The sequence below is a fragment of the Coloeus monedula genome (genome assembly GCF_965178545.1).
Source record: "Coloeus monedula genome assembly, chromosome: 2".
In the NCBI taxonomy this organism is placed as follows: Eukaryota; Metazoa; Chordata; class Aves; order Passeriformes; family Corvidae; genus Coloeus; species Coloeus monedula.
In genome coordinates this window covers 90,395,581-90,423,556 of record NC_138782.1, presented here as the reverse complement: position 1 = coordinate 90,423,556, position 27,976 = coordinate 90,395,581, and the positions used below count along the sequence as shown (strand labels likewise).

The 27,976-nt window shown below is 36.8% G+C and overlaps 1 protein-coding gene across 1 annotated transcript in view; it reads left to right on the top strand.

Annotated features, from left to right (window-relative positions):
• COL19A1 (collagen type XIX alpha 1 chain) overlaps positions 1–27,976 on the top strand; it is a gene marked incomplete at its 5' end in the record, with an annotated part of 177,366 nt that overhangs the window by 103,653 nt on the left and 45,737 nt on the right. Inside the window, 3 exons of the mRNA XM_082276862.1 lie at positions 3,327–3,374; positions 17,074–17,127; positions 24,828–24,881. Of these exons, the coding sequence (XP_082132988.1) occupies positions 3,327–3,374; positions 17,074–17,127; positions 24,828–24,881 (156 nt within the window). The remainder of the gene's footprint in view (positions 1–3,326; positions 3,375–17,073; positions 17,128–24,827; positions 24,882–27,976) is intronic.

The window sequence follows — 27,976 nt, the reverse complement described above, 5'->3', positions numbered from 1 at the left end:
TAGGCAGAAGGCTACCACCTTCCAGCCTCAAAGGTGGCCTGGCAGAGTCAGGAAAATCCTGTGCATGTTAGGTCACCTGGTAGGATATATCATACTTTCTTGCCAGCCTGATGTCACAAAAATAGGTTGGTTTTATACCTCACCGTGCCTTGTGCTGTTCCTAGACATTCTTTAGCTCATTGCCACACCCATGCTTTTGCCAGTTCAAAAGTATCAGAGTGACGGTGACACACAGTGAATGATTTCAATTGCCTTGCAGTACCTGAAGGGCACCCGTAAGAAGGGTGGGGACCGACTTTAGCTGAATCTGTTGAGATAGGACAAGAGATTAAACTGAAGGAGGTATTAAACTGAAGGAGGGTCCATTAGGTTAGATATAATAATGAAGTTTTTTACAACGAGGGTGGTAAAACACTGGAACAGATTGCCCATAGAGGTGGTGGAGGCTCCATCCCTGGAAACATTCAAGTCCGGGTTGGATGGGGGCTCTGAGTAACCTGATTTAGTTGAAGATGTCCCTGCTCATTGCAGGAGGGTTGGACTAGACGGCCTCTAAAGGTCCCTTCCAACCCAAACCATTGTATGGTTCTCTGATCTTAATTGCTTTGGCTGTTGTTTACCTGGGGAGTTTGTACATGTACAATAGATTGCCTTCTGATGTAAATGTTTTGAACACAGTTAACAGCATATCCCATATACCATAGATAGATAGGATGATAGATACATACAAGTATGTCTATGCAGTCTATATTCTATCCCTTTATCTCTGGTGGTGGGCTCCTCTGACCAACTGTGCTATCCATGGTTTGAAGGAGTCTAATCTGATCTTTGATCTCCAAAGGAAGATGTCCAGAAATTAAATAGGAATGCAACCTAAGTAGATAGTTTAGTCTTCCTTCCTACAAATATGTATTTCTATTCGTTGCCAAGTTATATAGGAGTTCAGTGATAGATGTTTTATTCATCAGTTTAGACAGAATTCATTGTAGAAGGCTTCTTTTTAATTTCTCCTGAAGGTTTCTTTTGCAGTTGTTTTTCCATGATCTCTTTCAGTGGATGTTGAGCAGAGATAGCATTGCTAAGTCATTACTTTGGCCACATTACTACATTTTTAGGGCTGTGTTAGTTAACATGGCCCATGTTGTCCTATCACTTTTTAAACGGAAGATCCCGCTGAAGTTGGTGTGAACTTTTACCTCAGTTTCAATATCAGGATGTGGCTCCTTGTACAGGGGAGTCCTCCCTGCCTGGTTACCAATTGTACGCAGCTCTCCTCCCTTTCCTTGGAGATAAATCTCCTTATCTGGTTCCTTTTTCTTGACAATAATATTGTAGAGAGAAGAAAAAGAATAAAAGTACTCCTTGGATAAAAATGTTGGCTATTAATTATCACTATTGTGCAGTTACATTCTTGTGTAATTCTTGTCCCCTTGGAGCCTTATTGTACAGATATGTGAGGCTAAGTATTTCCTCCCCCATAAAACAGACATTACAGGTTTTCATCTCATTCCCCTGCATAAAGTTGTCACTAAAATGAAAAGTAAACAAAACAAAATTCCACCTCTTCTTGAATTCCCAGCATTTTTTTACAGAATTAGAATATTGCTGACAGTTAGACGGAGAGAATACTCTGCAAGTTCCACACTACCTTGATGGGAAAGTCAGGAAGCTTTACAGAGGTCACGTTGACATGCGGCTTTATGGGTTTGTGTATGTATAAGCTACATAATTTGCACTGTAATTAACTTACTATAGTATTATTTGTTGGGCACAACATTCTCATGCATAGTTTAGTTCCATAAACTTATGGTGAAGGATAGAAATGGTGTGCATCAGCTTTGCAAAAGATCCTCAACCTTATCCTGTTTATATTATAAACTGAAATGATAGGAGAAATACCTATAGTGAAATACTATCTGATATATTTTTTAGCTTCAGTGTTTGAAAGTGGAGAAATTATAGGAGTGGAAGAGCTCTTGAAGTGACTACTTCTTTTTAAAATTGAAGACAAACTACATTCTAATCAACTTAAAACATTATTTGAAGATATATGAGTTAGTAGATTTGGAAGGCCTACTTACTTTCTCAAGTTTATCTTGCAAATTAGAGATCATAAACGAACTTCTTAAATTCATTTCTAGATATCAGGTACTTTTAAAAATCGTGATTGTCAGGGCGCCTCAGTTCACCCTTATTGGGTCAACAAATATGTGTAATTGATTCTAAAGAAGGAGATTGGATTTGACCAAAGATGTAACTCAAGCAGAAGCAATACACAAGTCTGAGTAATTTTAAAGATTTTAAAATGTTAGTATTTCAAATTCTTAAATAAACAAAATGTAAGTTCTTTAATTTTGTGATACCCTGTCACAACACACAATATTACGTGCAAGGCTTTTTTTTTTTTTAATTATACAATGCAGAACTGTTACATATTCTTTGCTGATTACATTGAAAATTATTTCACATTTCTTGTTGCTATAATGGAAATTGGATTGCTTCCTCAAAGTAATTTTTTTTAATTGTGTTCCAAGGTGACTCATGAAGTAAAAGGGGAGTGGGGGGGCATGACTGTTCTAGGTTTTTCTGAGATGTTATGTGAAGGCTTTATGATTATATTGTACATTAATCAGATATAAAATTAAAGCCCCATAGCATTAGAAGTGGTCTGTAATTTGGTGTGTGACTGAAAAAGGCAGATCCTTGCACTGAATTCAGAATGAAAGCTCACAAGTCAAGGATATATTCAAAACACTCAAAGCTTCAGAGCCTGTTCAGGAGAGAGAGAGGGAGAAAAGAGGCACTGAAGTGTTTTGAAAAGCCGAGCCAGACATGCAGAGGAAGCAGCACAGGGCTGGTTCTTAGGATATAGCGAGCATAAGGCCTTCTGCTATATTTAGTTCCCTTTCCCCGCCTTCCCCTCCCCCTTCAGTGCCTATATTTGAATTTGAGTTGTAGAGCAAGTTGTCTTTCATTTAAAATAACTTTATTTCATTCTTTTTATGGCATCCTAACTTAAAAAGATAAATCACTTTTCAATTAATTTTGTAGTTAAATATAACTATGCTTAATTAGTGCTGACTTACCTCTTCTTTTCCAAAGGATTCAGTCTTTGTATGATGGAATGTGAATAATAATTATTGTTTGTGTTTCTTCTTGCACCTTAATATAACATTGAAGAAATCGTTACAAATAGCCAATTCTTATTGTTAGAAATAAATGCCTTGTCTTGCCATCTGGATCTTTGGATAAGTCTTACTTCTGTAGAAAAATAGAGGATGAAAATAGCACTGAATGTTATAATTGTTTAATGTTTGTATTTTCAGGGTTTGCTGGAGGGTCCCCAAGGTCCACCTGGCAAAGAAGGTCAAAGGGTGAGTAAACTTGGCGAACAACTGGTGAGTGTGCTAACAGCTTGATGTGCGACTTCTGCCTAAGCACTAATAAAAAATGGTAAGGTAGCAGCTGAGTATGAAGCATGCTGACAACAAACTGAGCCCTGACACTTGAGGTTTCTCTTCAGTTGAAGGAGATTTAACAATTTCAACCATCTAAAGTGTTTTAATGATTGGCAGCACAGATGCATTGTATTGTGTTTTGTGCAGTGTGCTTCTGCTGTAATTTTAACAGAAATAATGTTAAAACTTTCCAGTTTTCATTTTTTAGCGGGGATGAACTATACCTTACAACATCTAAGATATATAAAGATATTAATTTAGAGTCATTATCTAAAATATTAACAGAAACCAGTACTACTGACCCTGGTCTTTTAGATGCCATTATGCAAGTGTCAGCGCCTAACATACACATACAAAAAGGTATCATACAGTACCGGGGGTGGGGGGCAGTATTTGCCAAATACCTGAAATAAACCTTTGTTATTCAGAATTTTAATATAATTAAGTAATTGACTGGTTTCTCCATGTTTTGTTTTTATTTTCCCTGACTTATAGAATTTGATAATTCATTAGAACAGATAACAAATACACTATGATGGTGGTACCACAAGAATTAATTCAGTTTTTGTAAAATTATAATCTAGCATGTTCCTAAAAGTTCTGGAAGATATTAAGACTCAAGCATTTCAGTATTTTTATGAATTAAGTGTGTGCCCAGTCTGCAGTTTTGAAGTTGGGTCTCAATAATTCTTGGTTTATTTAGGAATCTTGATATTCAACATCTCAATTAAAATATCTGAAGTAAAAGGATTTAGTGTTTCTCATCATTGAACTTAGTAAACCACAGTGAATTTTTAAAGGCTAATTTAATGATTCCAATAATAGTAATAAAACTAACAGAAGACTAGTTCTTGAACAAAATGAGTAACGATGTGTAGGCCCCAAAGTTACATTTTGTGTTGGTTTTTAAGTCTTAAAAATAGAACTAAATTCCATTTAAGTTGAACATGAAGATATGAAAGCTGGGTTTATTTATGTTTCTCACTAAGGATTGAGAACTTGTTCAGAAAAAGTCAGTGTAGTAATGGAGAATTCAAAGTTGTGTGATGAATATGTTATTAAAGTGTATTTATTAGCATATTAACATCCTTATTAAGGATTTTATAATTACTATGACTATTATGGTTAGGCAATTAACTATGTAGGATACTGTGAAAAGATATTCGTATTCAATTTTAGCATATTTTAGAGTTGTTCTGTGGATTACTAAATCTGCAAAAAGACATACTTCTCCTTTAGGAACAGTTATAAATATTCCTGTGTTTTAGAAACTTCACTCTTGGAACTTCTTCATTTTTTTTTAATGCAAAAATTCAGAGTTAACACACTGTATTATATTTAATGGTGGCTGAATGGATTTGGAAGTGCTTTTTAATTTTTTTCCATTTTGCAATAGGAATTAGTGGGTTGATGCATTTATCACAGACATTTTCCTACTCACACATAAAATTGAGCTGCTGCCACCCTCCAGCCTCCATAAAAGCAGGAGCACTGATGGTTTTGTAATCTTGCCATGCACACAGTTGCCTTGAGCCAAAGAATGGCAACAGCAGACTGTGGAGTCTCAACATCTGTCTTTATCTTTGTACCAGTGAGATGCTCACAACAATACTCCTTCTGCTGGCCTCTCCCGCCCAAGCACTAACAACATTGTTGGCAGTCTTAATTCAACTCCATGTGCTTTTGCATTTCCAATACATTTAATTACACAATAACATGCCATTTGGAACAAGATCTCTGCTCTGTTTAATGACAAACAGGACGGTGCACATCTAATGGCTATTAAATGCTCCTTTTTATTCAATTATAGATGTCATGTTCCTCTGTTCTACTTTCAGCAGATCCTCCAAATCGTTCACATTATATGAAGTTATTGCTTTTCTCATGGGCTGTCTTTCGAAGATTAGAACACATTATTGAGTGTGTAACTAGCTAATAATTTTTTCTCTGACGTATTATTCAGACCTAAAAGTGATATTGTGTCCATTCTGAAGACTGGAACTTTAACATTTTAGGGGAAAAAAAACCCTCCAGAAACACCTAAAAGTATCTATTCTATTTGGATGCCACACTTGGAGAACATGAACTTTTTTTTTTAATTGCCATTCATACTGTTCTTGCCATATTCAAGATTTAAATTTCCACCTACATCAGGAGCATTTTTAAATGTTCAGCTCCTCTGAAAGTTCAACTCCTCTTAGATTAATAAGGAGTTGAGAGGAGAATCATAAAGTGTGTAACTTACCTCAGAATACACATTGAAGCAAGGTATAAGGAACTGAGGAAAATTAACTGTGCTAATGGTGATATTGAAGAAACATATAGAAGGTTCAGGTTAGAGCTAGTGACAGGTAAATGGCAATAGAAAATGAGTATAAAGGCAAGAAAAACAGCATGCATTGTCATTTTCAGAGTGTTTTAAGTGAAGTTTTATTATATCAACCCAGACCAGAGTTTAATATTAGAACTAATAAGAAATACCAAAGGTGCCCTGTCCCAGAGTGGGCACCCATCTGTCCTGCATTCTCTAAAGAGGAAACTAGGAAAATTGTACCCCTATTGAGAGGAATAAGTCTGAGTAGAAGCATTTCTTTCATCTCACAGGAATAATCTGAAAATAAAATTACATCATAAAAATACATATAAAGATTATTATAGAAATATAATAAGTTTAGTTATTATTATAATAAACATAAAGGTACCTGAACTGTAGTTTTTGAGTCCAAAGTTATGTCAACCTTAAAATGCTTATTGACATATACATCAAAGTGTCTTAGAAATACAAATTTACATCATTACTTAATTAGAGGATGTCAATGGTTTATTTATTTCAAGTGTAAAGGGGGATCAATACATTTTTTTCAAATAAGGTGGTAACAGCTTTTGTCTGATAGATGCACTGTAGAAGGAGTCACCTGGTGTCATTTGAGCCCATGCATGATTACTAAAATATTGAATATGTCATTTTATGTGTCTTTGATATATTATACTGTATATATAATATAGTAATACAGTATACTACTACTATATGGTCACACTGGGTTATGATCTTGCTCCCACATCAAAAAGCAGTTTAGGTTCTTACTTGTTTGAATGATGGTCAGCAATGGAAATTGATGACAGAAGTGTGTGAAATATCTTCTATCTTAGTTAGTCTCCCTGGATGCCTTCCAGATAGCCTAAAGAATAAAAAGGTTTGCAGAAAGCAGTACCTTAGTGTGATATGTTTACAGAAATGTAGTGTGGGGACATCATTCAGAAGGAGAGATGAAGCCCTGAAAGTTCTTTGACTAGTTCTGAGCAGCATTTAAGGACTTTGTATCAGGATGTATGTCCTATTTTTTGGCTTTATTTAAAAGAAAATTGCAAACATGCTAAAAATTTAAAGTAATGCAGTCATGGAGAACAATTATTGTGATGATAAATAAAAATTGGATTCATAAGCATATTACTTCTCTCATACTGCTCTAGTAGCAAAATGCATATTTCTTTTCTGAATAAACAAATAGATAAATAGTCTAGCATTTACCAAGAGTGTCAGTTGTGTTTTTAAGAGTAAACTCACAAGTTCCCATTCTTTCCTCACTTATTGTGACACCTTTCCCTCTCATCTCTTTTGTTATCTCTTCTCATTGTGCATATGGCTGTCTTATACTGGAGAAGAGAGCAACCTTCATGAGCAATGAGGTAGTACAAATAATGATCTTCAGACTTACATAGCTTGTTTCCTTTTGCACAGCACTAAAAAGAGAGGAACAGAGTTTCAAGATCAAGTGAAGGAATTTGCTTTCAGTTTTACATGGTTTACTACCGCGCTTCATCTACAGAAAAGCAACTACCTAGAATTTTCAGTAGCTTTACAAAAAATATTCAATATTTTTTACTCTGAAGGTAAAAGTAATTGCCACAGCAGAAGACGTCATAACCTGGTTACATCACAACCTGGCCATATTCAGAGAGCACACAGTGAACTTATTTCTGATTCCTCAGTCAACCTGAGACTTATATAATACTCATTTAAAGGGTATCTGTGCTGTGATAATGTCATCAGGGAATGCAGTTAAATTTTGTATAAGCATGTATAAGCTCTTTATGTTTCTCCTTTTGCCAAGATACCCAATGTCATTCACATTTGTTAGTCATTGTGTTTTCCTGTGGGCTCAAGGAGTCCTCAAACATTTGCTTCTCTTAAAAAAGGCTAGTGTTTCCTCCTGCTCTACAAGTAGTGACTTTTTATAATTTTTTTAGGGATTTTTATCCTCAAAGAAGTTATTTGTGTTAGACATGAGACCTTACTCAGGAGGAGCTTTTGGGTTTAGTTCTGGTCACTGAAAGAAATGGGCCAGTAGAAACAGCTACTCATTCCTTTTCCCTCATTCCAGCATGAGAAATACTAGACCACTCTGTGGGCAGGCATTACGTTCATCCATAATTTTTCAGTGTCCTTCAGGTTGGCTTCAGGCATGTTACTGCTGCAGCAACTTGATACTATTACACAACTGCTCAGAATGACATCAGGAGCTTCAGAAGGTAATTACACATTACTCAGAAAAGTCCCTGGTCCAATATTACTGACCCACAAAAAATAGTAAGATTGACTACTAACCTAGCATTGCACAGAATTTAAACCACAGGGGACAACTACGCCATCTTCCTGGATCCCTGTGTTGTGCAGAACTATTCTTTTCCTCAATAATCCTGCACTTTCTAGGTAAGCACATCTTTTGCAGAAGTCCAGTTTCCACTTGAAAGAACATTAACAACAGACTGTTTGCAAGTCTCCTTGATTCCTTTCTTCCAGTGTTTCTTGTCAATCATACATTTCAAAATATGTATTTTATTTTACACTGGGCATGTAGCTAATCCTCCATTAGCCTCCAGCAAATGGGTTTTTTTAATGTCATTTTATATTGAAGAGGTATTTAGAGTTTTTTCTCTATAATCAAGTCACCATTCCATTAATTTTTGAAAAAAATTCAACTAGGGGCCTTCAGCTCCCATGCAAAGAATTTTCCAAAGTCATCAAATAATTTTGTCATTTTGCTGTGTATCCTTAAAAATTTCTACTACCTATAGTTTACAGGTTGCATGGAGCTTTCCAGACTCTGCCTTTACTGTGTTAAATGCAATGAAGTTTATATTTCCAAATTAAAATTCCAAATGTTTTGAAAAGTAATGCTTAATTTCAGCTGGATATCTTTGTAGCAGGGATTGTCCCTGAACTTGATGTTATAAATACTATTTTTTTCTGAAAATGATTCAATTTTTAAAATATAATGCTTCAGTGAATTCCAAAAATTTTCTTAATGCGAAGGATCAAGGCAATTTTGTTAGACAACTATACTGTGAAATGTAGACAGGGTGATTTTGTACTCTCAGCTGGCCTATAGAAGAGCCAGGCCCAGCATGCAGCTAAAATACACAGCACTTTGTGCAGCAGTTTCTGCTTCTTTATGATTCTCTTGATGCCTTCTTGAGCTTCTGAGCACTTTTTTTGTGATTTGGGCACTTCTGGGAAGCCTCTGAGGACACTGAGGATGCCTGTTGTTTCCAGGTGAGGCTAAGGTAAGGGTAGCTCTAGCAGCTTCTAGCAAACTCTGCCAGCTGTCCTTGAGCAGCGGGTGCTGCAGCAGTGAGGTCAGGCCCCTTCTGGCCTGTGCTGGATGAGGACTCTGCAAGAGCAATTTCTGCAGCCGTGACACAAGCAGCCAGTAGATGCAGCAGGTGGCACAGCAGTTCATGCAGAAGGGCACAAAGAAGAGGCCAGCAAACTTTCTCTGTCCAGCATGCACATCTTTAGAGATGGTGGTCACAAGGCACAGGACCCAAGTGCTACTGAAGGAGCACTGACAGCTGTTTGCTGTCAGACTTTTGTACCCAGATGAAGGACACAGCTGTCTAAGTCCATAGGGCCTCACACATACAATCCTCTCGATTATTTTGAATGGTCATGGTGACTGGGAGAGACTCCTGAAGACTGGAAAATAGCAAATATCACTTCTATCTTCACAAAGGAAGGTGCCGATAACTACAGGCCTATAGGCTTCACATCAACCCTGGGAATGTGAAAGAGGAAATCTTCCTGGAAACCATTTCCAAACACGTGGAGGACAAGAAGGTGGTTGGGATAGTCTGTATGGATTTCTGAAAGGGAAATTTTTCTTGAACAAGTACATTGCTTTCTACTATGATGTGACTAGCTAGGTGGATGAGAAGTGAGCAATGGATGTCAACCTCAGCTTTAGCAAAGACTTTGACATTATCTCTTATAATTTTATCTTGTCAACTTCATAGACAAGCAGACAAAGTACAGGGTGGATGGTGAGGTGGATTGAAAAACAGAGTCCAGAGGTTTGTCATTTATAGCACAATGTCCAGTTGGAGACGAGTCACTAGTGGTGTATCCCACGGTTACTACTAGAGCAAGTACTGCCCAGTGTCCTCATTGACCCCCTGGACAATGAGGAGGAATGTGGCAGAGAACTGGGGCAGGAGAAACCACAAGAAGTTCAACAAGAACAAATGCAAAATTCAGCATCTAGGGAGAAATAACCTCAGATATCAGCATACACTGGGAACAAACTGTCTGGAAGAAAGTTTTGTGTAGAAGAACTCTTTGGACAATACGCAGACCATGAGCCAGCAGTGCATCCTTGTGGCATAAAAAGGCCAATGATATCCCGGCCTGCATTTGAAAGGGCATTGCTCGCAGGTCAGGGGCGATATCCTTCCCCTTTGCTCAGTGCTGGTGAGACCACCTCAAGAAAGATACCGACTTCCTGAGGGGGATCTAGCACAGGGCCGCAAGGTGCAACTGGAGAAGCTTTCATGGAAGCAGAGACTGAGAGAGCTGGGACTCTTCAGTCTGGAGAAGGCTCAGTGGAAATCTAATCAGTGTGTGAGTACCTGCTGTGAGGGAATAAAGAAGAGGAAGATACATTCAGTATTACCTCAGTAGCAGCTGGTGACAGGACAAGAGGCAATGGGCAAAAAATTAGAAAAAAAAAAAACAAACAGAAAATTCTGTCTGAACGCAAGAAAGCAGTTTCTTACTATGAAGTTCATCAAATACTGATGCAGACTGCCCAGAGAGGTAGTGGAGCCTCCATCTGTGCAGATACTCAAAAGCTCAGTAGACACAGTCCTGGACAATTGATCCTGCTTGAAGACAGGGATTATACTAAGTGATCTCAAGAGTTTCCTCCAAGCCAGACAATTCTGTGGTTTTTATTTGACTAGCTCTAGCTTATTCTCAGCATAGCTGCCAACAACTTCATTTTTATGGATTAATAAGATTTTTTAAAAGTCTTTTATTTTTCCATCATGGTGGTTTTCCTGGTTCCAGTGGTGAATTGGGTTCAAGCATTTACAAATCTTTCCACAATATCACAGCCGTATTCTTGACTCTGTGTTCCTTGGGATGTTGCAGATGTCCTGAAGTAAATATTTTAAAAGAACTTCCTTATTTCCAATAGTTGTGTTTATAATATCAAATACTTCACTTAAGAGGAAGCTATTTTAGCATTATCTTAGTAATAGATTAAACACGTCATAAAACTGAGAGTCTGCTGTCATATCTAGTATTTTATCACTGTTTTCACTAAAATTACATGTTTTAGTGGAATTTCAAATTGGGACCTTGTGGAATTGCAGTATTTGCCTTACGTTAATAATCAGTTTACTCTCTGAGATTACAAATTTTTCTAATCAAGCATGAATAAAGTTATTTTGACAAAGTGGAAAATCTTCATAAATAAATAGATGAAGAGCTGTTAGATTTTCTTACCATAATTATTTAGAGTGGCATCAAAATTAAATTAAATTCAGATTGCATTTATCTCAATTATAGAACTTAAATATTTCTTTGACATTTTTGTTTTCTAGTTCAGTGAGTAAATGTTGTACTTAACCAATTATAAAACAAATTTACAGAGCAATGATAACGTTTGCATTGCAGGTTAGCCTCCTGGCACAATGCAAAATGTTTTCTTCACAGTTAAAGCTCTGGAGTTTTGGAATCTCTTTTAATCTTCTCAGTCCTACTTGACTTTAATGTAAGTTGGTTTAAAACATGCAAAGTTCCAATCTGATTTCCTCTTTAAGTTGGAGTTCTGTATGTTCCTTCACTCTGACATTTAATAGTCCAAAAATGCTTAACGTAAAACAGTTTTTTCCCCAGGATGTTTCTACCTTGAAGTACATTTCCAGTAAAATAAGATACAGCTTAAAAATATTTCCTTTTCCCACTTTGGCATTTAAAAATGGAATGAAAACGTTGTAATTTAGAATGCTAAAGACAGATTTGTCAATTAGAAAAGTTCTGGGTTTTTTCCCTTGTTAATTTCCACTGTAGAAATTAAAATCTAACTTTTAATGGTATAGCAGAAATGGTTTAGCTTTTAAGAGGCTCATTTAGAATTTTCAGACTTTCTTTCAAGTACTCTATTACTAATACTTCTTTTGATGTCTTTTAGCAAAAGGTATAGACTCATGAGAGAATAAGAATTTATTTCTCATAGTTAAAAACTAAGGTATAAATTATCTAAATATAGTTGAAAGTTATTTCTTTGAGTGATTTTGAATTAAAATTGAGCTTTTATGGATACACTTGAAAAATTGTGATGGATTTTTTTCTAGCGATTTGTTGGCAAAATAGGTTGTGGCATTCGACTTCTCAGCATTGCTCTGCCTGTTTAAGGACTTTTTTTGTTTGTTAAATGCACTTGAATTTTATGTAATCTGGCGAGGGATTCCCTTTTAGCATTTTATTAATGTCACAATGAAGAAACTAGAGATTTTGTAAATAATTCCTAAAATTATTTTGGAAACCCAAGATTGAGTGCAGGAGTGCATCTGCATTAATGAGGAGCTCACTACGGACTTTTCTCCTAAAACAGGGGATTAGGTTCTGTGTGCTCTATTCTTCTCTGACCCATGTTTCTGTGAAAGGTTTTAGTGCGATATGAGGAACAGACTTGCAATTGATTTCTGCAAACAGCTTAATTTCTTGCCTTCTGGCCTTATTTCCTGTGATTTTGTTCAGGTTTAACATTTAATACAGAGGTTAATTTGTAATATACTGGTTACCATAATGTGTCCTCAAGGCCAAAGTTAATAGGATTGAAGAAGTAAATTCAAGTCCTAACACTGTATTACTGAAGTTGAAAGGTTTCATTGTCTGCAGCATAGATTTTCAATTTAGGGGAGAGAATATCCCAACTCTTGCTGCAATCTGAGTTAGTGTAGGCCCTGGAACTTTTCTGGCTGCTTGGTGGCAACTTTGGGCATCTGGAGAAACTGTTTTTTAGCTGCCCAGAACTCCACTCCTGTGGCTGCGTTTAGATACCCGAAGGGCTGACGGGCATCTGTGGGTTAGGCACTCTGAGACCAGGGCCTTTCCTCTCCACCCACCTCCTCTTTTGGTTATATCTGTGCCTTTGTCAGTCTGGTTTTGAGGATTAACCAAGAGGATCATAGTTAACTTGGCAAACAAATTCCATAAACCTCATTCATTTTGCATAACAACTACAGTAGTTAAGGTTTTAAAGCCCAGATTTCTACTTTCCATAGAACTAATACCTGTTTTGAAATGTGATGATGTGTTTCAAGAACCACTAATTAGCACTTTCCCTTGAAAATTCACATGGGCTTATTCTAAGAACTTTTGCCTTCACACTCAAGTGTAGATTCTTTAAATTTTGAATTCCATAAATCATGTCTGTTCATACATAACTGCTTGATTTTATCCTTAAATATTCCACAGCTTATTTTTAAACACTAGGGTTAGAGGTCTTACTCCTCTAAAGTTAGAGAGATGTGAATAGATGGATAGGGCATGATACAGCAGCGGGTTACAATACAGATTTTGAATTCTTGCACTGTGTGTTGGACCTGCAGCAGTGCCCAGGGGCAGCAGTCAGAACCAGAGCACAAAGCCTATGGAAGGATGGCCAGAGCCTCTCTTCTGAACTGCTCTCCATCTCGTGTCAGGCAAAGCTCATCAAGTCATTTCAATTCACAGAAGGCGTGAAGGAAGAGAGGAATAAAGAATGCAGCTGACCATGTACTTTAGCTAGGCACTCAGCTGGGTTTCCTGAAGCACATAATTTCTCATTTACTTTATTTTTAGTATTTTATCTTTTTTTGCCCCTAACCAAGCAGTTGTTATTTGAATGATTTGTTATTTGAATATTCTAGCTGAAGTCTGTCCTTTGGGAATGGGGAAAGTAGCCTGCTGTACAAATTAGCTGGGGTCAGGCATTTCAGGAGTCAAGGGGACAGCATACAATATCAGTAACATTTAGAAAACTTCTTTTCACATTGATTGCTGGCAAAAATATATGCAGCACAAAGGAAATAACCAGCAGCTGTTTTGGTCTTCTTCAGATATTCTAAGTAGCATTAGACAACTTGTTGACACCATATATCATTTTTAAGTTAATGTAGGTGGTATTGCATTTTTTATTTAGTTAAAGGAACAATGTGATGCCTAGGACATTTACTTAAATTTGAGTGGTTTTATAACCTCAATATTTGCTCAGTGATCTCAGCTAAATAAGGTAACAGGTCCCTGTGTAGGCTGTCAGCCCTCTGCACAGCAGTGTGGTACTGAGTATGGCTCTCATGGAGCTGCCACGGCCCACTGCTGAGCAGGAGATGGGAACTGTGGCTCTCTGCTAAGCCCACGCTACAAACCAGAGAGGACACTGAGATGTTTTTCACTTCTTTGTTGCCAGAAGGATGACTCTAAAATCAAGATGTAAATATTTAGTCATGGTCTGGCTCATGGTCTGCTCAAGGCAATATCCTAATGGGCTTGTCAAAAACATTCTTCTAATTGTTTTAATTGCCCTAAACAAAAATACAAACTAATTTTTTCTGCTTGCACTGTTACTATAGTATATATATTTTTTTTTTCCTGATGATGCTGAGAAGTCATAGAGAAGCAGGAGTGCTGACAAGCAGGTGGAGCTTTGGGTATTCCTACCATCGAAGTCTCTGTATCTGAGAGGCATTGCTGAAAGATAGTGGCCTTTCATATATTTCTGTATTAAATTTAAAACACCAGACAGTTTATAAAGGTGCTTGGAGACAAAAAAATGACTTTTATTACTCTATAAATAGTGTATGCCTCATACTGCTCTGTGTGGTTGTTTTACATACAACATTGCATAATGGCTAAAAATATAATGATGGGATAAAAAGTGGGGCAAATGTTTCTTCTGTGTTTCACTGGGTATGTGTTCTAGTAATTAATAAATGACAGTGAAAAATAACTACCCCCAATTTTTATATTTTATAACTGTTTTTTCAGAAAGTTCATCAAGTTTTGTCTTTGCTGTCATAAATCACATTTTAGTTCATCTTGTAAACAGAGATAAAATTGCCTTCCCAACATATTCCATGTTTTCCTGTGTAATTAACACCTCGTTCACAGTTGTGTCTGCCAGTCAAAGCCCTGTCTTCTTCATCCTGACACTTCCTTGATACTTTGTTTAGACTGCTATGATTTTAAGTGTCATCCCCAGGATACTTTAAATAAGTTCAAACAGGAAAAGGAAGGTGCTTCAAGAAGTCAACACTGTAGATCTTTATAACTCAGAGGGGCTATTTTAAAAGTATGGAGCAATTTATCTTTGTTTATTGCATTATTACCTCTCAATCTGTTTTTCATACTTTCTAAGGGAAGTTTACTGGTTTGTTGTTTTTAAAAAATCAGGAATTATTCGTTTCCACCTGTATTTCCGGAGTAGAGATCAGTCCAAAAGTACAGATCTAGTGAACTGCAGCGCTCTTTCCTTGTGTATGTGTGCCTTTCCTGCTGCTGTGCCCTGTCAGGCCAGGCAAGATCCTCAGCTGCTCAGTGAACTGCATCAATGAGCTGACCAAAGTCAAGACCTACCCCACCTTAGGCCGGCTGAGTTCCCAGCTCTAGCTGGTCCCAGGGCTGCAGGGACAGTATTACTAGCACAGCAGAGGATGTCTGGGAGCAGGTAGTTAGGGCCAATAGAGTCTTGAGCCCAGCCTGGGCACCTAGCACTGTATTTTGGTTCTAAAAATTTACCCTTAGCTGCCCTAGTTAGAGCCCTGCATGTGCAAGTACTGGTGGGATTAAACAGCTCAGCACATAACATATGTCTCAGCTAGTTAAGACCCAGGAATTTGGCACTCCAAATATGCTGAGGTGGTTTTGTTTCACGCTGCCCTTAAAACACACTGACTGACTGAGGATATTCATAAAGCTGTGGTGGCAGTGTACATGTTGTATGGCACAACCCAATGGCTGAAACACAGCCACACAACCTTTGTTCTGTTTCTTCTTCAGCTTGAAGTGCTTCGAATACCTACCCCTCTCAGGAGAGTCCCTGGCTTCCAGACAAGAGGTTACCCTGGAGAGCTGCAGGGTGTGAGGGAGAGGGATTTTCCACCCTTACTGACATCATCTTCCCCTCAGCATAGATCAAGATTTATGAAATGTAGAGCATGAGAGTGCTTTCCTACAGATCGGGGCTCTCACCTGGAAATAGCGAAACTGGATTTCACTTTCTGTTCCTGAGAATACTTCTACAGTATTCTGCAGTATATGTGAGACTCACAGTATATGTGAGACTGTTACTTAATAAAATACGGAAGTAGGGACCATAGCCTACAGAAATATCCCTATGTGCTAATTGCGAGCTGTCAGCAAGAATTTTGATTTTTTCACATTTTAAGCCAAGTTTTCACCAGGACACCTCCCTAGTGCTTGACATTAATTTACATTTGCCATATGCCAGGGGAAAGTTTACTCTTAATGGATATAATACATTTTTATTTTGCCATTTGCACCTACATATTAGTTGTTCTCAGCTGTTGTTTCTAAAAAATGTGCATCAGATTTCAGCTTGGCAATCAAGATGTTAATTCCTGTAAATTACTTCCATTTTTGTGTTGATCTTCCTAAAAAAAAAGCATATGTGAAAACAGTTGTTCAAGCAAATTGTACTAAAAAATTGTAATAGTTACATATGCATGGTTTTTTTAGAAACTGAGTGGAAAGCCTCCCTTAAGTAGACTTTTATGGACTTTAAGTTTTAATGCAAATGATTTTGTGTGTGCATTATATATACACATGGTAGTAATTGCACAAAGAAGGTGAATTGTTTTTGCAAATAAATTTCTGGCTTTTGCGCTCTTTATCACATCCCAGAGAAGTGTATGGGTGTTTGTTAATTGGGTTATACTGCACATATGTCCTGACAGTGCATGTCAGACTTCTGCAGCACAGTTTAACATCCCAAGCTCCAGTGTATTCATACAAACATAATTTCTTTACACCTCATCAAGATACTTTGTTAACAACCATATCAATGTGCACTCACATTTGAGACAAAGCTTCAAAACGTGAAAATAAATGTTACGGGGATGCAAATAGAGTTTGTCATAACTATTAAGAGCAATCCTAGAATGACTCAGATAGTGTTGCAGTGACTGATACAGAGTATTCATTTGGGATGGGTTTTGATTTTTTTTTTTGCTAATACATAAGGCAATAAATCTTTTCTTAACATTCTTATTCCAAATCAGTCCCCAACCACAGCATTTATAAATGTCTGTTGTAATTTTTTGTTTCCAGGGGAGAAGAGGCAAACCAGGCCTTCCAGGAAAACCAGGGCCACCAGGACCTCCTGTGAGTAACTAATGAGAGGAATGGGAAACTTTCACTCTGTCCTTGGACTTTGTTAACTCTTGAATAGCAGATTACTGGATCATAATTATAGTTGAAAATGATTGATCTGTGTGTACTCTGCTGTATCAAACAGCTACTACGGGTAGCCTTTTGTTACAGCAAAAATAAAAGAACTGGGTCCACAAGTATAAGGGACTACACAGGAGGGAAAGAACAAGATGGAAACATCAGCAGCGGAAGCAGAAATTGGCATTTCAAAGAAAGATTGGCCATGTATGCTAACTGTGAATACTGTGCATTCATTCCCTTTGCAAAATGTGTGATGCTCTGTAGAAGAAGGGATAATTTCTGTCTCAGAGGAGTAATTTGAAAGATGAAGGACTGAGTAAAGCATGTGCCAAGTGTCTGAATGATGGGGAGGATTATACCCAGCACTGGAATGAGCACTCAGCTGTAGTTCAAATGAGTTGACTGAAGAATTAAAAAGATTAAGAAATACATTACTTTATGAAAGGATTTGTAACATGAAGAACTAAAGGGTTTAGCTCAGATCTAAGAGTTTTGGGATTTTTTCTTCTCTATTTTTTTTTTTTTTTTTAATATAAAGGATTTAAAATTCAAGTCAGGCATGGATGTTTATTGGTCTTCAATGACTGCAGCCTTCTTTGATAGAGGAAGACTTGGTCATGTTTGTAAAATTCTCTGTATATTGTATTGTAAAAATGCTGTCATGCACAAATACAAAACAGCTATTTGTGGATTAAGTAAACTTCTGATGCTTTACATTCTTAATACAAAACAAAATATTCATAATCCCTTCTTTTTCTTACCTGGATAAAGGCTAGTGGTTTATGCATCTGAACATTTGATTCATATGCTTTAACCTTGTCTTATATGTAGAGAAGAGAATAATGCCTGGCTGCATGGGATACAATGACTAAAATGAAACAGATGTCATCTACCTTCATCCAAAACAAAAACTGCATAGATTTCATCAATAATTTTTTCTTGCAAAATGTGTTCAGAAAGAGGAATTTATAATGGAATTCATTTATCCTGCCTAAAACCAAACGGTTAAAAATCCCTCCCTCTCACTCTTCTCCTTTGCATACAGTCAACATTGAAGTCTTGCTTGTTTGGGTCTTTTGCACAGTTCTACTGCTGAAATGGTATTGCAGACTGCAGGAGGCCAAACAGAGGAAAGGAGTGATGCAGAATCTTTCTTAATACAAGTGCCAAATATAACCTTTAAAGGATAAAGAGCAAACCATAGCAGAGGTCAATGTTAGACCTAATTTACTTAGCTTTTTGTGAGCCAGTAAAAAGCTGTTTCTCTGTTACAGATTTCTGCCATCCTAGATTTGCTGGCAGGTCAGGCTTGTGAAGATGTATGATCCTTGACAGATATACCAGAAATCTTGAGTGGAAGCTAAATTGCGCTTCTGTTACTGAGACTTATCTCAGATTTTCTTACAGCAAGTGGAAATCTCTTGTCAGCATGGCAACGTCACTACAAGGAACTCTGTATTGGGTACTGTAGCCTAGCACTACATAAAGAAAAGCATTCCTCAAGCAGCCATGGCCTAAATATTGGTTAAAAGTATTTGTTTCTGGTATAGCTATCTTGATGCACTCCTCGTTTTGGATACAGCTATACCACCATCTTGTGTTCCTCTTCCAAGGCTGAGAGCAAAACACATAGAAAGGGCATATTCCAAAAGCAGTGATGCCTGCTAACGTACACTGGCAGTATCCCCATATTTCAAGTGTCACAGCTTGTATGCACCAAAAAAACTTCAACATGATCCATCGTTCTCCCTCTCTTTTTCAAGGCTCAAACCATATTTAGTTTTGCTGTGCTTCCAGTTACCCTTCTCTCCTAATAGTGAGCAGCTTCTTCATGCACATGGATGCATTGCTAGCCTTTACTTTGGCCTTTCCAAAGTGCAACAGAACAGTCACACCTGCAGGGTGGTTGCTGTCATAAGTTTGGCATACACAGGGTATTGACTGAGTATGTAAAATTTAGACTCCAGTATAAATAATCTTTGTTTTTGCTTGGTGTTTCAAAAGAATATGAAATTCGTTTTAAGAAAAAGGAGATTCAGACATTAATTGTTAGGGTAGCTACAGTATACAGTGTGTGTTTGAAATTAATACATTTACTTGATTTATCAGTTTATGCCATGATGTTAAGTATTTAACTTAGACCAGTTAAACTCTCAGTAGTGACAAAAAAAAAGTAAACACAAAAACCGTGAGAAGGAAAGTTCTGCTTCTCTGAGGAAGAAGTTGGTGGACATGATACAATACTCAGGGTATTTATTATAAAGGACAGTCCTAATAACAGTGTGTGCAGATAGAGACTTGTGGGGAAAAGACTGGGGGTAAAATTAAAGAAAACTGGAAAGTTACAAAAATTGCAGTCAGCACACATGCTGTGCTTTCATGTGACAGGAGTGTAAAAGGACCTGCTAGCAGTCAAAAATCTACCTGTCGCATGGCAGCATTTAAGACTTTTCTAACCTACTCTCAATATCTCATAATTTTTCTTTTTCTTCCCTAACCTAATTTCTGGGGATTTTTTTTCAGTAAAATTAATGCTTGGAGTGAGTTTCTAGTCCCTTAACACCATCTGCACAGCTTTGGTTAAAAACCTATATCACTGTCAGAAACAGGTTGATTGGCATCTGGTAATGAAGCTACTCAGTTAAAGTGGGGCTTTCCATGAAATTTCTTCCAGATATCCTTTCTTTTGTGTCATTTTTTTCCTTATCCTTTCTTTTATGTTATTTTTTTCCCTTTGGAGCAAATCCTGTGCTCACACAAAAGGCAAGGAGTCAATGAGGATTTTTATTGATCAGCTATAAAAAATATTTTGTAAACCTATGGAATATATTCCCCCTTTGAGTATTTGTTTAAAGTCTATTACATATTATAGACTTTTGAAGTGTTCTTTGATTCCCTTCTGGTTCAAAATTCGTGGTATGCATCCTTGCTGTCTGATGTTGTTTTTGAGTACTGTTCTGTTATTTCAGTACAGGAGTGCCGGGATGTGTTTTCACACCTGTCTCAATCCAGTGCGTAGCAATTTGTGCAGAAGAATCCAAGTAGAGCAGCAGCTCCCTCTAGTGCTTTTTGACCCCTTCTCCACTTTTAAGGTGCCTGGATAGCAGTGAAAAGCTTCTGTTAAACTCACCATTCACTTTGCTCTCACAAGCATTCTGAAAACTGTGATTGTAAAATTAATATCGCTGTACCCTTCAAATGTATTTTATATATTTGCCTACTTCCATTTTCTTCTAAAGTCTTCTGAAAGAGAGACTGTCATATGCTGTTACCCTGCTTGGCGTGGCTCTTCACTGAAATTGAAATGCTGATTTTATGAAACAAAAAGAATTGCTATGATAATAGGATGCTATGAGGTTGTAAGAAAAGGATTTTGATCAGACTGCAGAACAGAGCTGATTTCTTTCTTCTGCCATAGCTGTTAACAAAAGTCTATATGATTCAGCAACACAGAAGGGGTCCCCAGCCGACCACAGCTTGTTTTGCATTATGTATAACGCATTGACTTTCTAGGTACTACACCATTTTAAAAACAAATCACAGAATCACAGAATTAGTAGGATTGGAAGGGATCTCTGTAGATCATCTGATACAACCTCCTTGCTCAAGCAGGGTCATCTGAAAGCACAGGAATGTGTCCAGATGATTCTTGAATCATCTTCCAGCATCATTCTTCCAGCAAGAAAGGCTCCCCCACCTTTCTGAGCAGTCTGTTTCACCATGCTGTCACCCACACCATAATATGTGAAATGCACCTGGCCTTTGTATCCTTGGCCTAAGGATGTACAGGCCCAAGTTTGCACTCTTTACTTAGGCAAAGTACTTTTCTGGTCCTGGGTTGTTGAATTACTATCTCCCTCACTTTGTGTAGTGTTCTGTTAAGAGGAGAAAATTTATTTTTCTGTTTATTCTGCCTGGAAAATAGCTGCCTGATGTCTGTCACTGTTGAGGTTGGGGGTTTATTTATTTATTTACTTTTACCTTAATGTGATTCAGCAGGTATATCTATTTACATAGATGGGTTAGAAGACAGAAGAAAGGAATTTTACTAATTTCTCCTTTGAGGGTAAACTTTATCTTTCCTGTCCTAATTTTCTCTGTCTCTACTGGAACTGTTATGACTGGAGGAATTCCATTCCTCAATATCTCCTATTTTAGTGATTTAGTTTGTTTTTAAAATCAAAAGGATGCTAAGCTAGAGCTGTGCTGCAGACTTGCACCAGTATAACAGCATTCTTTGAGGTGGCTCTGACTTTTCCCCAGCTGCTGTTTGGCAGAAGTGAAATGTTATCAGCATTGGTTCATAAAGGTAAAGAAACATGAGGACTGCATGTTCTGGACAAACACAATCTTGTCCAACCTACCTGTGGCAGAGGTGAGAAAGAAACTTAGGGTGTGCTAAATCACAGGCTAGTAAACTGTAATCACAATTATTCATTCTCTTAAACTGATATGGCAAAACCAAGCTATTGTTTTCAACCAATAGATGTAATTTTTGCATTTCACAATTGCTATAGCCCTTGAAGCTCATCACTCAGTTTATCATGTACCTTTGCAAGAGGCTGAACTTCATATCTTTTATCTTCTCAAGTATTTTTGCTTGGAAGATGAACTTTGTTTTAGTTTTTAAAGTTTTATATTAAAATAGGGTTTTATTTCTGTCTGCATTTCATATGATGCAGTAGAGAAGTTCACTTGAACTTCTTCATTTAATTACATACACTTTTGGTCTTGTGATTCAATACATATGTCAGTGCCACCAAACTAGTTATCTTAAGTAGCCAGCAGTTCACCTTGGAAATTTCATTTCCTCTGCCCTGGGAAATGCTGTCATTCCTCTACCAATATTTTGAAAGCGAGTGAATGTTATCACTTAATTACAATAAAAAAAAATTAAAGCAAAGATAAATGAAAATTGTCAGTAGCATTTCTGGCTTTCCTGGACTTTCAGCTGCTTCCTAGAAGAAAATACTTACAGGATAGTGTGGGAATGGCTGGCAAAGATTGGTCACATTGCTCGTTTCTATGCATTAAGTTTTTTTATCCACATCAAAATGTAATTTGTTTCGTATATTATATTGTGGCAAACATCATGCTTTCACCATTCTTTCCATTTGCACTTTGGAATAGTTATACAATATCACACATCTGCCCTGATGAGTTTCACAATGTTTTGCGTTAAAATAAACAGAAAAACAGTGTCTCATTTTAATGGGCAGGCACCAATGTGAAATACAAGGATGAAGTAACTGCACTGAGTCACTTGCAGGCTGTGTTCCCTGAAATGGCCTATTTTTGAGATTCAGCCAGTGCAATTTGCTTGTTACCCATTTTATGCATGGACTGTGAGATTGCATAGACTTTTTCAGCAGTCTCATCTTTGCAGAAATGCAGATGAACTATAAAAGTTAAGGGAGGAAAATATATTGTAAACTCCAGTAATTTCACTGTTTGGAGCTATTTCCCTTTAAGCACCTGTGTTTCTGTTCCTTCCTGTCTGTAGAAATAACATCTGAAACCTGTTTGCAATTTTGGAAAACAATCAGGACACATTTTCAGTTCTTTCCTTATTCATACAACTGTACTCTCTGGGCGCTTCACTCCTCTCAATTACACAACTCGATAGTAAAGAAGAAAAAGGAAATCCCGCTCAAGTGAGCTTCAAAGTGGCAGATGTGCAAAATTCTCTTTCAAAAGCTAGAAACTGCTGGTACAATAATTCTTCAACTGTTGTTAATTTCATTGCTTCTCCACCTTCAAGCCAATGCTGCTGGTTCTTTTTTTTTGTCTGTAGAGACTTCAGAGTTGAGTATGCCACTGTATTAGTGTAGTAAAACTGTGGAAGAGAAGAGACTACGGTTTAGGAAGATAAGTCTTGAACAAAAAGATTTTCTGTTGTTGTACACTTGTTTTACTAGTTTTTATCATAGAAAGAATGATGGAACGATGAAATTACTAAATTTATGTCAATTTTTGGAAAACAGAAATACTGAACTGGTAACACAAAGGCTATAGCACAGTCAAGAATGCAACTCAAATGCCTAAAGTTCTCCTTGACTGTCTCAGTCATGGGACAGTTCTGGGGGTTTTTAAGGTTATGTCTGTTTTTCAAAACTGTGGCATGTACAATGTACTTTTCATCTTGTCAAAAATCATTTATTTTATATACAAATAATATCAGAGATTTTGGGGTTGATGGCAGATATGGCATTAAGTTCTTCCTGGGTTGTGTGGCTGCAGCAGTTTCAGTTGTGGACAAACAGTAAAAGAAACATGGTACATGGTGTCAAATGCAAAGATAGAATAAGTTCTTATTTTTGACTCCTTGCAGGATTTCAGGATCCTGCAGTAATCCTGGGTCAAGGATTCAACATGGCAGGTTTACAGTGTTTGAGACATCTAGGCAGTGTCATCATACTTCAGTCCCAGTTCTGGATTGCCAGCTTTAATGTGGATATCAGAGTAAAAATTCTGCCATTAACTTCAGAAATCAGAGTGGAGTGAGATCTCAGTGAAAACATCATGACTATATTGATCTTATTTTTAACATAAATTTGGAGTGACAATTCACTTCAAAATAACATGAATGTAAAAATGTATGGCCTTTTATCTCTTCCAATGTAGGGAAAATGAGGTAGTGAGACACCTGAGTTGTTTCATGTGCCTTCCAAATTTTCCTAATATCCACACTAAGACAAAAGCTTCAGAGGGTGAATTGTAATTATAAAAAGTCCCATAAAAGGAGAGTTGCTTTTGTGCCCTGTGTTACATCCAGGTCAATCAGGCTAAGTGACTTACTTGAATATATTGTAATCTTTTTAATACAGTCAAGTGTTTCTTACAGCCATCATGAGTGGTTGTTGTTCATATTGCATTATGTAAAAGCTTCAAGTCAAAGAGAGTAAATGTGCTGGTTTGTAAATTTAATTGAGTCTTAGTACATAAGTTCTTGACTTCTATGTTCCGCTCCATCTACCAAACTTAAAAATCTCATTGAGGGCATGTTTTTTGGCAGAATATGTTTAAAATTGAGGGATTTAATGTCCAAAAATGTTTTTTTCCCCGAGCACATTTTTAAGTCTCTGTCCTAAATATTCATTTGAGCAGGAAGTTCCTTTTTCACCGTGGAATTTCTTGATGAAAGTTATGTGTTTAAGTACAAACTTGCAATGCTAATAAAACTAGGAAGTTAATATTCTGGAGAATTCTGGCATTCCTCAATTTCACTTACAGTACTCTCAAATGAAAAATCTATCTGTTTGCTCACACTAGGAACTGCTTCTACATCAGAATTTGTGCTTTGAGTTAGTTGAAGGAGTTTTGAAATGCTGCAGAACAAGAATGTTGTTCATACCAGAAGGGACTTGTTTTAAAATTTATATGGATTTCAATTCTGTCTTCTCTGACAGACAAATTCACTTGAAAATAAGTTGCTGTTTTTCAAAACTCAGAGATTTAAAAACTAACATTCTTCTTCCTCTGTGCAAGAAAAAAGGAAATAATGAAGATACAGAAAATAATTTAGTGTGCACTCAAAAATCAAAACTCTTTTACATCCCCACTGCTCTTTAAATACAGATATGCAAACATAAAATTAGTTAAATTAAAATGATGCATATTTTTCCATATAGGGTCCTTCTGGACTAAAAGGAATTCTGGATTCATTGAACAAGCATTATAATGAGGTATGGAGATTTGATTTAATGTCTGTGTGGGTTTATGACTTAGTATCTAAGGTAGAAATTACTACAGTTTTGATCCTTGTGAACCACTTTCTAACTGAATTCAAAAGGTAATTTCTTCCCTACCCCCTTTCTGCATCCCTTTACAGTCTCAGTCCACACTCCTGTCACATACCTGCTATCTTGCTGCCATGTGTCTTGCCTTCCATCCAACTTCTACTCACTTGTTTTTGACTGGTATAACTCAAAAAGGAGATGTTAGTGTGAAGCACCAGCTCCCCATTTCTAAACCTAATTGCTCTAAACTGTACTTCATATTTCTTTCTTGACCAACTCTGTCATGAAGAATCATGATTAAAATAGAAATCTAGAGTAAAATAGAATCTAAGAGTAAAATAAAAAGACAAGGAGGCATAATTTTGAAAAGATCTGCTAGCAGTCCATGAGAATTGTCCTTATGTTTGTATTATGGACTAATAAAAATATTGTGTTAATTGTAAAACCACCTGCAGCTAAAAGAACTTAATAGAAAAAAAATGTTAAAATTGCATAGGATGATGTTCAGCATGACAGAGCTTTTACATTCTAACTGCAGATATTTCAAACCATTTAAGCTTTGTTAGTGTCTGCCATTATAAAAGAATACAGCAGCTTGCTTAATTGATTTGGGAGTATGTAATCTATCTGATCAGAAAACTATTTCATTCAAAAATTCATGATGCACTGTTACAGCATTATTTGCCCAGTACAATGGTTAATGTGTGTATCACGAATTAAGTCATTCAGATCAAGCCTGGAGGACGTTAATTTCTTTTAATATTAGAATGCATAACTTAAAGAGCACATGTATTCAGGGTATTTTTCTTGTATAACATTCCCAGATGAGTGCTAAAATCTTTCCTTGAATAGGGATTCTGGAGTTAAATTCGTGTCAAACATACCTTTCCAACTGCTTTGATCACTGAAATGATTCCTCTGTTAATTCTGACATTGAATCCATTCCAAATCAGTATATCACCTTAGAAGCATGTATTAAGAATTAAGCCTAGAGCATTTTTATGCCTAGAGACTTAGTTTCTGTATTTGGTCTCGTGCTTCATATGAATGTGTTAAAGTTTTATATATTTTGGTTTTCACATTTGGTTTCCTTACCAGTTTCTTTTTCCTGCCAAAGAGCTTTCACTGATACCAGCACTTTTTCCTCTATTGATACCATATTTATTGTAACTCATTCCCCATTCTGCCTTATTAATCTCTTTTATCTTGATAGTCCCTTTAAGGTTAATTCTGCAAGAGGAAATACAGTGGTGATCTTCAGGAAATGACACACATCTGTCTCCAAAAATCACGTATCTTATAATTATAAGACTCTAAGTATTCTTAAGGTGGCTTATATTTCCTAATTAACAATATTCTGGAAAAAATGTAGACCAGCTGGTATGTGCCTATAAATTAATCATCTTTTAAATCCTGTACAGCTTACCAACTTTATTCTTCCTTCAGCTGTCTGGTTTGAAGATTTTAATGACTCTGTCATGAGCAATTAACTGTCCAACAAGGAAATGCTGTTTGATTCCAGATGAAAGAGGAGTTGGCTTTCTGATTCAAGTAGAAGGTTCTAAATATGCAAAATTTCTTTAACTAAGTACTCAGAGCCTCCTAGAGTCAATTTAAGTCTCCAACTGCTACAACAAACATGTTAGTTCCTATACATTTTATTAAGGGAATGGGATATTCCCATCAAGGACAAGACAAAGAGGTCTTCAAAGAAAAGGACAGCTTCTCTGCTTTGCCATTGATTCACTTAGGCAGGTGTATGCACCAGTAACTTGTCTTTTTCCCATACTGTTACATAGTATGACAAAAGCTGATTCTGTCCACGGCACCTTGGAGACATCAAGCGGTCTTTCACATTCCAGTATTGAATTTGCAGCATGCCTCAGTTATTTGCATTGATAAAATGATATTTGAGTGATATTCTGAGGTTTTTGAGGTTCCTTACAGCACAGGGAGTGGGGGTGTCATTTTCCATCATTTTATCCCTGTTCTCAAGGATGTCACAAGGTCTTCTTTTGGTTTGCTGTTTGAAGTGTTTACATATTGGCCACATTGTAGTTGTTATAGGTATTTTAGCACCTTCTTTTTTTCGGAGGATATTAGTATCACTTCTTTGTGTTGGTATTTCTAGGAACCATGGGAAAATGATACCAGGAAATGTGGTGGCTCTTAAGACCCATCATAATTAAGAATATTTTTTCTGTTTCTCTAATTTCTCTGTTTCTTAGCATATCATTTGCAATTTTTCTGATTCGTGTATGGTAATTTCTGATTGCTGTAATAAGTACTGATAACTGCACAACATATTTAAATAATTTATTGCAACCAGGATTTTTCTGGGTCAGCATCAATCACTTTATCAGGGTGATTTTTAAGGAGGCTGGAGTGCAAGCCTTTAAAAGTGTAATTTACTTGATCCATGTGTACAGTGAAAGAGAACACTACAAATACAATTGCTGATTGCAGCAGCAAATTGTGCTGAACAGCAAACCAAAATCAGCAGTCTTTCTTTAATGAAGGTGAGAGGAACCTGCCCAGGATAAGTAGTAGCATTGATCCTTAATGGGGTGGGAGACAGTGCTGCAGCATTGCCTCCCTCATTCTTCCTTTGTGCCTGTTCCTACTAGTGGGTGACTATTTTTATACTCCCTCTTGTTATGTCTTTTGTGCTTTCAGCGTAAATGAGATGCTTTGCGTGAGTTTGATAAACACATTTTGTTCTCTTCTTTTTGCCAAGAAACTAGTTCTGCCCTGTACTGTGTGTTACATTCCTTCAGAGATGGATAAATGATGCCTCATGATTTGCATTTATATACTCTCAGACCTCTGTAGTCCTTTGCTTGGGCTTTCAAGGCCTCTGTTTGTCATCCTTCTTACTTATCAGTTTTCCATACGTATATATAAGGTCATTTAGCCAAAGTTGCTTCTAAATATCTTTGGAAAGGGCATACAAATCATTTCAATCTAAAATGTTCTCTAACACATAAAAATAAAAAATTGAACTAGAAGACAAAAAAATTGAAACTACAACATAATCTGGT